General features: G+C 38.2%; 1 protein-coding gene across 1 annotated transcript in view; it reads left to right on the forward strand.

Moving 5' to 3' along the window:
- The window catches only part of CATSPERB (catsper channel auxiliary subunit beta), a 160321-nt gene that overhangs the window by 132455 nt on the left and 16117 nt on the right, over positions 1-11749 (forward strand). Inside the window, exons 21-22 of the mRNA XM_011949408.1 lie at positions 1632-1829; positions 3896-4006. Of these exons, the coding sequence (XP_011804798.1) occupies positions 1632-1829; positions 3896-4006 (309 nt within the window). The remainder of the gene's footprint in view (positions 1-1631; positions 1830-3895; positions 4007-11749) is intronic.

Raw genomic sequence — 11749 nt, forward strand, 5'->3', positions numbered from 1 at the left:
AGAAAGAAAGAAAGAAAGAAAGAAAGAAAGAAAAGAGTAAACAAGAAACAATCAAAGTTATTTTATTCATATCATCAAACCAAATATTCAGGGGCTCATCAGTGAATGAGGAAGCCTCAGTGAGATGAGTTGGATGTAATAATGGCATTTATTTAATAAGTCTTTTAAAAATATTTTTAAAAAAATTTTGTGTATATTTAAGGAATACAATGTGTTATTATAAGACACATATATGTAGTAAAACAATTACCACTGCAGAATAAATACCTCACATGGGCACCTATTTTTCCCCAATGTGGTAAAAGCAGCTATAATCTGCTGATTCAGCAAAAATAATAAGTACTGAATATAATATACTATTATTAACTATAGTCCTCATGTTCCTTTTTTTTTTTTTTTTTTTTTTTTGAGAGGGTTACCTCTGTCACCCAGTCTGGAGTGCAGTGGTGTTATCTCAGCTCACTGCAACCTTCACCTCCCGGGCTCAAGGGTTCTCCTGCCTCAGCCGCCCAAGCAGCTGGGAATATAGGCATATACTACCACGTCCGTCTGATTTTTGTACTTTTAGTAGAGATGGGGTTTCATCGTGTTGTCCAAACTGGTCTTGAACTCCTAACCTCAGGTGATCCGCCCACCTCGGCTTCCCAAAGTGCTGGGATTACAGGCGTGAGCCACTGTGCCCAGCTGGTCCTCAGGTTCCTAGCTTACTTCCAAATGCTTCCCAAAACCAATTAGATTGGAATATATTTCTTCCTGGAAAAGAATATGTCTTCTATTGTGATTTATTCTCAAACAGATCTTTATGGTCAAATATTTTTCTACTTCTGTCATGTCTTTTTCTATTTATTCTTTTTCTATATTTTTTAGTTTTCTATATTCTTCACTATATTAGTTTGCTATGGCTGCCACAACAAAATACCACTGACTTGGTGGCTTGGTGACTCAAACAATGGAAATTTATTTTCTTACAGTTCTAGTGGTTACAAGTTCAAGATCAAGATATCAGCAGGGTTGGTTTCCTCTGCAGCCCCTCTAGTTGGCTTGTGTGTGGCCATCTTCTTGTGTCCTCATATGGTTGCCCCTCAGTTTCTGTGTTGTCTATATCCTAATCTCCTCTTCTTTTTTTTTTTTTGAGACAGAGTCTCACTCTGTCACCCAGGCTGGAGTGCAGTGGCCAGATCTCAGCTCACTGCAAGCTCTGCCTCCTGGGTTTACGCCATTCTCCTGCCTCAGCCTCCCGAGTAGCTGGGACTACAGGGGCTGCCACCTCGCCCAGCTAGTTTTTTGTATTTTTTAGTAGAGACGGGGTTTCACCGGGTTAGCCAGGATGGGCTCGATCTCCTGACCTCGTGATCTGCCCATCTTGGCCTCCCAAAGTGCTGGGATTACAGGCTTGAGCCACCATGCCCGGCCAATCTCCTCTTCTTATAAGATGACACCAGTGACATTGGATTGGGGCCCACCCAAATGACCTCATTTTACCTTAATTACCTCCTTAAAGGCCCTATCTCCAAATACAGCCACATTCTGAGATCCTGGAGGCTGGGGTTTCAACGTGTGATTTTTGGTTGGACACAGTTCAGTCCGTAACAGTTACTTTAAATAACCTTCATTTATTTGGTTATTTCCAGGGTTCAACTTCAATGGCATTTATTATGTGGTCAGCCTCTGTTGAGTGCTTTGTTACGACCATGGTGCCAACACTGAAAAGCAGCTGTAGTTATCTCAGATCTATGCATCACATTCCTAGCAAATTTATCCCGTCTGAAGACTGGATTAGTGGAGTTCATAAAGACAGTAAAGGTTTTAACCTCATCAAAACTTTGCCGGTAAAAAAAATCTAAGTATATTGGTTTAAGAAGCAATGCTGTGTGACTTTTGTGTGATTGCCTACCCATTCAGTTTCAGCATTTCCTTTGTGAGTGGCTCAAAACACTTCACAGTTATTTTTTAATCCTCATGTCATTTTGAGGATGTGATGATGATTTCCAAACTGTAAAAGCTTTCTGAAACAATTATTTTTCCTGGTAACTTAGTGTCATTATTATTATCATTTTACACTTTATATGTTGGTGTGACCTTTGGCTTTTGTGATATATTCAACTGTTTTCCCTTACATTGACTTGTCCTAAGCTGATACAATCAGCCTTTGAATAATAGATTTAAACTGCATAGGTCCACTTACATGCGGATTTTTTTCAAGAAATATATTGGACTTTTTTTGGAATTTTGTGAAATTGAAAAAATTCACAGACAAACCTCATAGCTTAAAAATGTAGAATAAATTGGCCAGGCACAGTGGCTCACGCCTGTAATTCCAGCACTTTAGGAGGCCAAGGCGGGCAGATCACTTGAGGTCAGGAGATCAAGACCAGCCCGACCAACATGGAGAAACCCCATCTCTACAAAAACTACAAAAATTAGCCCAGCATGGTGGCATGCGCCTGTAATCCCAGCTACTTGGGAAGCTGAACCCCAGAAACAGGGGTTGCAGTGAGCGGAGATGGTGCCACTGCACTCCAGCCTGGGCAGCAGAGCACAGAGCATGACTCTGTCTCAAAAATAAATACATACATTTTAAAAAGAAATACCTAAAAAATTAATAAAAAGTTGGATATGTCATGAATGCATAAATTATATATAGATACTAGTCTATTTTATCATTTACTATCATATACTATGCACAAAAAGTTAAAATTTGTCAAAACTTACACACACAAACACAGATCCTGCATGGAGCCAGAGAAATGTAAGCAAATGTAAAGATACAGTATGAAATCATAACTGCATACAATCAGCTGTAGTACACACTGTACTACTGTAATAATTTTGTAGCCACTTCTTGGTGCTACTTGGGTGAACTCAAATGTTGCCAGTATTCCTTTAAAATGACCTGAGAGGCTATTCATCTGCATGTAGCAGTTCACCTAGCCAGTAAATTGCAAATCACAATAAAAAGTGACCTCTCGTGTCTCTAATGTACTTTTCATCGCGTAATACCGTAAACCTTAAATAACACCATGGGTCCCATATGAAGTGCCACCAGTGATGCTGAAAGTACTCCCAAGAGGCAGAGAAAAGTCATGACATAAAAAAAAAAAGCTGAATTTCTTGAAGTACACTGTAGATTAAGGTTCTTCAGCTGCAGTTTCCCTGGATTTCAGACAAACAATTCACCTTGTAAACAGATGATGTAAAGTAATAGTATCCGTAAATACAGAATAGTACTATAAATGCATTTTCATTTTTTTCTCTAGCTCACTTTATTGTAAGAATACAGTATATAATACATATTACATACAAAATATATATTAATTGACTTTATATTACCAGTAAGGCTTCAGGTCAACAGTAGGCTATTAATGGTTAAGTTTTGAGGTAGTCAAAAGTTATATGTGAATTTTTGACCATGCAGGAGGTCTGTACCTCCAACCCCTGTGTTGTTCAAGGGTCAACTATATATCTACCCATTTCAATGTAATAATTTTAACTTTTGCCTTATCAGAATTTATGACTCTTTTTAAATATAAAATGTTGCTCTTTGTCAGCTAACTTATTACTTATAATTTTCTTTGTGACAAAAAGCAAATAACCAAACTTGAAGAATTATTTGCTAACTATGATACATCGCTGAGACTCTTTGATAAAGTGTTTAAACTTTATTGCATTGGCTTTATGGCAGTTTTTTCACTTATTTACAAGTTATATTACCATGGGTTAAAATTGTTGAAATTCCAGAAAATGAGGGGTAGAAAAGTTGGGGGAGAAATTTACTTTAATACCTGTAGCTAAAAATGGAATTTTTGCATTGATTTGTTTTCTAGAAAATCAAGATCTATAAATTAAAGACTTCATAATAATGAATTATACATTTTCTTTGTTTAATCACTTGCAGATAAACTACAGGCCTCCATCTAATATGGGAATTGCTATTCCACTCACAGATAATTTTTATCATGCAGATCCTAGCAAACCCATACCAAGAAACCTGTTTCACTTGTCAAAGGTAAATAACTTTTTTACAAATAAACTAGCATTTATTTGAATTCAGGAAATCATTCAGTAAAATTATATATATAGCTGTGAGTGTTAAATGAGAAGGTGCAGCTGTTATTATCATGATTACTACTCTGTTCCTCCTCCTTCTACTTTAGCCCCTCCTCTTACAGCTATTTCTGAATACAGTTTTGGAGCCAAGGAGTCTAAATGGACTCTTTCCCCTCTTTCCCCCTTGACTCTCCCTGACTCCCCTTTGGATTTCATTGATGGGGTTACAGCATCTTTTCTCAAATGAAAGGAGCCCCCAGCTCTTCAGCTCTGTGAACGGGATGATGTCCAGGAGGGAAGAAAACAGCCTGCTCCAATGCAGGCACATTTAAACTCCTGCTAAGATTCTGCCTAGAAAATAACCAACTCCCAGCAGCACCCTGCCTCTCTAAAGGTGGAATGAGGGAGGGAGGGACGGAGGGAGACAAGGGAGGAGCCTTTAGGTTCAGAGGAAAAGTGCAGCGTGGGGCAGCTTCTCAAGGAGACTACATGCATGCCTGTGGAATCTCTCCAGAAAAATGCACCCACCTGCCCATACACATGCACAGACAGACAGTCATATTCATTCATACACATGTGCACATACGTGAATACATAAAATTGGTGTTTCTTTAGCTCAAAACTCTCCACTGTCTTCCCATCTCATTCAGAGAGAAAACTAAATTCTTGCAATGGTTTATAAAGTCCTCCTTGGACTTTGGCCCTGGCATTACATCTGACCTGATTTTCCCAGCTTGATCTGCTCTAGCCATGCTGGCCTCATTGCTGTTTCTCCAATATGCTGGGCATATTTCCACCCCACGGCCTTCACAGTTGCAGAAAATCCCTCTGTGTGGAATGCTCTTCTGCCTGATACCACATGGCTGACTCTTCAGGTGCTTTTCCTGAAGTCACCATCATAGTAAGCCTTTCTCTGACCACTGTATTTAGAATCATAACCCCCATCTCCACTGTCTCCCCTCCTTCTCTGCCTTATTTTTCTCCATATCACTTACTACGGTTTTACATATTTTACTCACTTATCTTACTTCTCGTCTTTCTGACCCCTTGAGAAGGTAAGCTGATAAGGCAGAGGTTTTTATCTATTTCTTTTCTACTATATCCCCAGTGCCCAGAACAGTGACAGACTTAGAGAATGCTTTAAAATTGTGAAATATACTAATGCACATTCACTACCATGCACACACACACAGTTAGGAAGTGAACAGACTTCTAGTGAAATCTTGGGTTTCAGGTTAAGAAGCTCTGCTCCAGGCAGTGATTAACTATGATACTGAGTTCTTCTCCACGTCCAGTTTCTCCCAAAGACAAACCTTGATGTGTCACTAGAACCACCTCCTCTACTGAAATATGACTGTACTATATTTACATGGAAATCCTTGATTTCCCAGGTTTTTTCCCCAGGATTTTCTTGTGAGTTAAATTGGGAATGTATGTACACCTAATGATTACTACCCCCGCTTTTATGCATCCAACAAGTGTTAATTTCAGCATTTCCAGTGTTATCAGGCACTATCCAGACATTTTCTGAAGATACAGCAATGCACAAGATAAGCATGGTAGTTTCATGGGCTCTACTAGGTGAGAATTTGTATATCTTAAGCAAAAAGACATGCAAATTAAATAGCGTCATCGAGTGCAGGGCTTCTGAACAGTACAGCCCTGCATATCCTGAACCAGAATTATTCAAAAATATTTTTTGTTTTGTTTAGTTTTGAGACGGAGTCTAGCTCTGCCTCCCAGGCTGGAGTGCAGTGGCACGATCTCAGCTGACTGCAACCTCCGCCTCCTGGGTTCAAGTGATTCTCCTGCCTCAGCCTCCTGAGTAGCTGGGATTACAGGCATGTGCCACCAAGCACAGCCAATGTTTGCATTTTAGTAGAGACGGGGTTTTGCCATGTTGAACAGGCTGGTCTCAAACTCCTGACCTCATGTGATCCATTTGCCTCGGTTTCTCAAAGTGCTGGGATTACAGACGTGAGCCACTGCATCCACCCCAAAAATATTTCTACAGTGCATCTTTCTGAATCTCATAGCTACTGCATCAGAAACAATGAGGTACCGTCCTGAAATCTGCATTTTGTTTGTTTGTTTGTTTGTGACGGAGTCTTGCTCTGTCACCCAGGCTGGAGTGCAATGGCGCAATCTTGGCTCACTGCAACCTCCGCATCCCGGATTCAAGCAATTATCCTGCCTCAGCCTCCCAAGCAGCTGGGATTACAGGCACCCACCACCACACCCAGCTAATTTTTGTATTTTTAGTAGAGACTAATGTGTGTGTGAACTCTATGAAGTGAAGTGTAGTGGCCTTTTGTGTACTCAAGCTGCACAATTGATTGATATAAAAATGCAAAATGAACTCAGGTCATTTTGAAATTAAGATTAATTTTTTTGTTGTTTAACTTTAAAGCTAGCTCCCCTAACTTTATATATTTTGGGGGGAAAATATACCTAAAAACCTCAGCCTACAAAGACTCTCACAAATGCCAAAGATTTTCAAGGAAATTCATATTGTATATTTCAAAAATGATTTATCAATGTGATCTACCAAAAAACTTTATTTTTCCTCTTTAGGAAGATATTATTATCCTCTAATGTGAGAATCAGATCCCTAGATTCTATTTCTACCTGTACTATTAAACTCAACCTTGAACCTGAGCTTGGTTGTTTCTGTGCCTTAGTTTTTCCATTCATAAACAATTTCCTACAAAAATTGTATGAACACCAACCAAAATTTACCGTATGTATTCATTCTCTTGCCATAAAGATCACTTCTTCATTTACATTTGGCTCTCACCCTCTAAAAATTTGTGGTTTGGAGAGTAACTGAAAACACAATTTTAAGAAACATGTTTTCCTCACAAAATATATTGTAATGTGATTTTCCTATCTTGTATTCCTGCAGAAAATTAGAGAAAATGTGTATTGTCTTGTGCCATTTTGCAACATGACTTTCTCAGGAAAAAGATCACTTTCAATGGCAATACTTTCTTAAATAATTCAAGATGGTGTGAGGACCTATCTTATTAGTTTAGTGCTTGTTAATCATTTGTGAATTACTTCTTGTTTAAAGGAAGTATCAAAAAATTTTAAAATTCTAAACGGAATACATGAATCAAGTAAGCCTTAGAATAGAAGCCTCACATAAAGTTGTCATTTGCATTTGATAATTAACATGGGTGTTTTATTCTCTCCACTCCTTAGTACCAGAGCCAAATACCATTTAGTTCTCAGAAATCTTATCAATATTGTTCTGTTTACCTACTTATTATAAATCTGCTAATAACCACTTGAATCGGGCAACTACACCGAAGGTATTTCTTTTTTTAGCTGTGAATTTTTCATGACCATTTTAGTCTTGCACATAGCAGGGCAGCCCCTTGGGGCAAGGATTTACTCTGGGAGGCATCAGTCATCCCCTTTGAGAGCCTTCTTTCCCCACTTTGGAAGATCTTTTTGCAATGTTAAAGTATACTAGTTGTGAGAACAGGCAGGATTTGCAGGTTGCTTTACTAGCATGAATCTCATTTTTCTGGCTTAAAATCTGAGACTGTGAAATTATTCCATAGGAAAGTGAATGTTATTTTGCAGAATTAGCGTCTTACATAAAAGTGTTTGTTGAAGTGTCTTTAAAATTGCTATCCTGAGCAAAACTGTTTGGTTGCTATAAATGCTTATTTTTCTGAATTTGTTTACACATTAAATTCTTACAAAACAAAAACAAACAAACAAAAATTTTCTTTATAAATTACCCAGTCTCAGGTATTTCTTTATAGCAGTATGAGAATGGACTAATACCGAAGATATATAAACAGCCAACAAGTCCATGAAAAGATACTCAACATTTTAGTCATTAGAGATATACAAATCAAAATCACTTGAGCTATCCCTTCACAATCGTTAGAATAGCTATAATAATTGTTTTTTTAATGAAAATAATTGTTGGTGAGAATGTGGAGAATCTGAAACTCTCATGTATTTATGGCAGGAATGCAAAATGGTGCAGCTGTTATGGATATCAGTTTGGTGCTTCTTCAAAAAGTCAAACAGAATTACTGTATGACCCAGCCATTTCACTCCTAGATATATCCAAAAGAATTGAAAACATATGTTCAAACAAAAACTTCATAGCAGCATTATTCATAATAGCCAGAAAGTGGAAACAATCAGATGCACATTAACTGATGAATGGATAAACAAAATGTGCTATATCCATTCAGTGGTGTCAAAGGAAAATATCTTGGGCCCCCAAAATCACTAAGGAAAACTCAAGTTGGGAACTGCTTAGGGCAAACCTGCCTCCTTTTCTATTCAAAGTCACTCCTCTGCTCACTGAGATAGATTCATATCTGATTTGCCTCCTTTGGAAAGGCTAATCAGAACCTCAAAAGAACGTAACCATTTGTGTATCACTATTCTGTGACCTGGAAGCTCCCTCCCCACTTGAGTTTTGTACCTTTGCTTTAAGTTGTCCTCCCCTTCCAGACTGAACCAATGTACTTCTTACATATATTGATTGACGTCTCATGTCTCCCTAAACGTATAAAACCAAGCTTTGCCCTGACCACCTTGGGCACATGTCGTCAGGACTTTCTGAGGCTGTGTCACGGGCACATCCTCAACCTTGGCAAAATAAACTTTCTAAATTAACTGAGACCTTTCTTAGATTTTCTAGGTTCACATTTTGGTAACCACGAAGGGATTCTGAGTGGAGATGCCCCTGACCTTTGACAAATCTCCTATCGGTGCTTGGTAGCAGTTTGAGCTAAGTTTATGACTCAAACCAATAGGACAATTTGCTGAGGTCTGAGAGCACGCCCTCCAGTGAATCCCTGATATCCCAAAACTTGGTCAAGATCTAAAGTTTATTTTGCTGTACAACTCCTCTTTTTTTGGAGTTTTACTTGCTTCCAGTAGGAAGGCAAGTTTTTCCTGCTTCGATGACAATGGAAGGCAGGTAACTCCTTTGTGGAATTTGGGCTTACTTTCAACAGGGAAGATGAGATTTTTTTTCCCCTGCTTCTAGGATGCTAGAGAGTAGTCTACAGCCTGAGACCTGTCAGTAGGTCAGAAACTGGTTTGGGATTCTGTCTTGCAGTTTCCTTTTATTTTATTTATTTATTTATTTATTGAGACGGAGTCTCGCTCTGCCGCCCAGGCTGGAGTGCAGTGGCCGGATCTCAGCTCACTGCAAGCTCCGCCTCCTGCGTTTACGCCATTCTCCTGCCTCAGCCTCCCGAGTAGCTGGGACTACAGGCGCCCGCCACCTCGCCCGGCTAGTTTTTTGTATTTTTAGTAGAGACGGGGTTTCACCGTGTTAGCCAGGATGGTCTCCATCTCCTGACCTCGTGATCCGCCCGTCTCGGCCTCCCAAAGTGCTGGGATTACAGGCTTGAGCCACCGCGCCCGGCCATGCAGTTTCCTTTTAAATGACTAAAGTTAGCATTTAACAACAGCTGGTGTTCATTTCTGCTTACATTTAGAGTGCTCTGATACTTAGAAATCGTATAATTTCTGTATAAATCATGTAATTTCAGCTTTATACAGCAATCATATAATTTGTGTGATAATTGTTAGTTTAGCAGCATTTTGTCCTAGCTGAAATATGGTAATAAGATTTTCAACGAAATTTTTTAAAGGAGCTCAATGGTTAAAAGTTAGCTTAATTAAAGGGCTAACATCCAAGATGTGAGCGTTTATGTGTGTATGAGTGCATGTTTGTATTTGAAAGGCCTTCATGTTTCGGGGTTTTTTGTTTGTTTTTCTCTCCTAAGACCTTGTCCTTTTTTTGAGCAAAAGTTTTCTTTTTCTTTTTCTTCTCAGTCAACTGAATTCCATTTTCACCTGAAATTTTTTTTTTTTTTACTAAAATAGTTTGCAACAGAGGCTACTCTTGGGTGTTTTTTGTTTGTTTGTTTTTTGAGACAGTCTCGCTCTGTCACTCAGGCTGGAGCGCAGTGGCACGATTTCTGCTCACTGCAACCTCCGCCTCCCAGGTTCACGCCATTCTCCTGCCTCAGCCTCCCGAGTAGCTGGGACTACAGGTGCCCGCAACCACGCCTGGCTAGTTTTTTGTATTTTTTTAGTCGAGACGAGGTTTCACCATGTTAACCAGGATGGTCTTGATCTTCTGACCTCATGATCCGCCCACCTCAGCCTCCCAAAGTGCTGGGATTACAGGCGTGAGCCACCACGCCCAGCCAGTCAAATCTTTTCTCACTAAGTTATAATTTTGCAATGGCAGTTTCATAACTTTAAATCATGACTATCACAGTTTTCATAAATAATCTAGGTAAATAATTAAAACAATTAGGTAAATGTAATGGGATAAATACTTGTAGACAAACTGGTCACAATTTAGAATATAAAGTTAAACTAAACAATAGCTATTTCATTATTTGGGTATTTTCCAATAAATATATATTGTAAGAAAACATTCTTGCTAAAGAAAAAAAAGTGTGTCCTTTAAAAAAAAAGAACAAGTTTTGGCTAATTCAAAGCTTAGTTAAAGCTTATATACAAAACAATGTGAAAGGAGCCAGGAATAAAAAAAGATGTAAAGAAAGTTATAAAAATAAAGAGGTATTTTTTTTTAGGTAAAAAAGCTTAAAGAGAAATAATTTTATATAAGAAAGAATCTTGTGTGGTAAATTTAGTCCTAAAATAAAATAACTGGTTGTTTAAAAAGGAGGGAGTTTCAGAACAAATCAGAAAGTACAACCATGTCATGAATAGTCAGTATAAGCCACAACAAGAGGATTTATATATTTAAAAAAAAAACTTTTATATAATCAAGTTGTCATATTATTATTTTTGGTTTGCTTAGGAAAAAAAACTGAGACAAATTTTTTAATTAATGTTATTACATCCATGTATCTTCCTGTATGTGCTTTTAAAGTCCTTGTAACATTGAGTCACAGGGCTTTAACTCCTGAGTCTAAAAAGGACACCAAGTCCTGCTAAATCTTAAACACTGACAGCAATTAAAGCCTCATCTTCAGGCCCCATAGAAGATACAGATTAAAACAAACTGCATTCCTGAGACACGGGGCACGATATTAAAGCCATTCAACTCCTCAAGGCCCAGGGACTATCGCAGAAGAGGTGGGCACATAAGATTGTAAGGGCCAATTGTGAAAGATAAAATAAGTTCAGTTTTTCTATAAATTAATTATTAATGTCAAAGGCACACGGCTGCAAAACCAGTAAATGGACACCTATGTCAGATTAACAAGGTTTTCTTGAAGCATTAAAGAACTTCTTAATAAAGGTTATAAAAGGCTTATGGAAGTTATAGTCAAGATTAAATTTTATAGATTGTTTACAAAATTTTGAAAAACAAATGTAATTGGCTTCATGCTATTTTTATTAGGGTTTCTTGTTTATAAAATTAAGTCTCAACTCAAATAATGAAGGTTTTTGCTTTGTTTGGAATGCTGGAATTATCACTTTGGTTAAATAAATGACTTTACAATGACCTATAATCCTATTTTGTAATATCAAGTATTTTAAACCTTTTATATTTGACAAACTTTTCAAGAGCAAATTATAAATTATATCTTTTTGGCCGGGTGCAGTGGCTTATGCCTGTGATCCCAGCACTTCGGGAGGCCGAGGCGGGCAGATCACGAGGTCAGGAGATCAAGACCATCCTGGCTAACACAGTGAAACCCCGTCTCTACTAAAAATACAAAAAATTAGC

The sequence above is a fragment of the Colobus angolensis genome, unplaced genomic scaffold (genome assembly GCF_000951035.1).
Source record: "Colobus angolensis palliatus isolate OR3802 unplaced genomic scaffold, Cang.pa_1.0 Scaffold3, whole genome shotgun sequence".
Lineage (NCBI taxonomy): Eukaryota > Metazoa > Chordata > Mammalia > Primates > Cercopithecidae > Colobus > Colobus angolensis.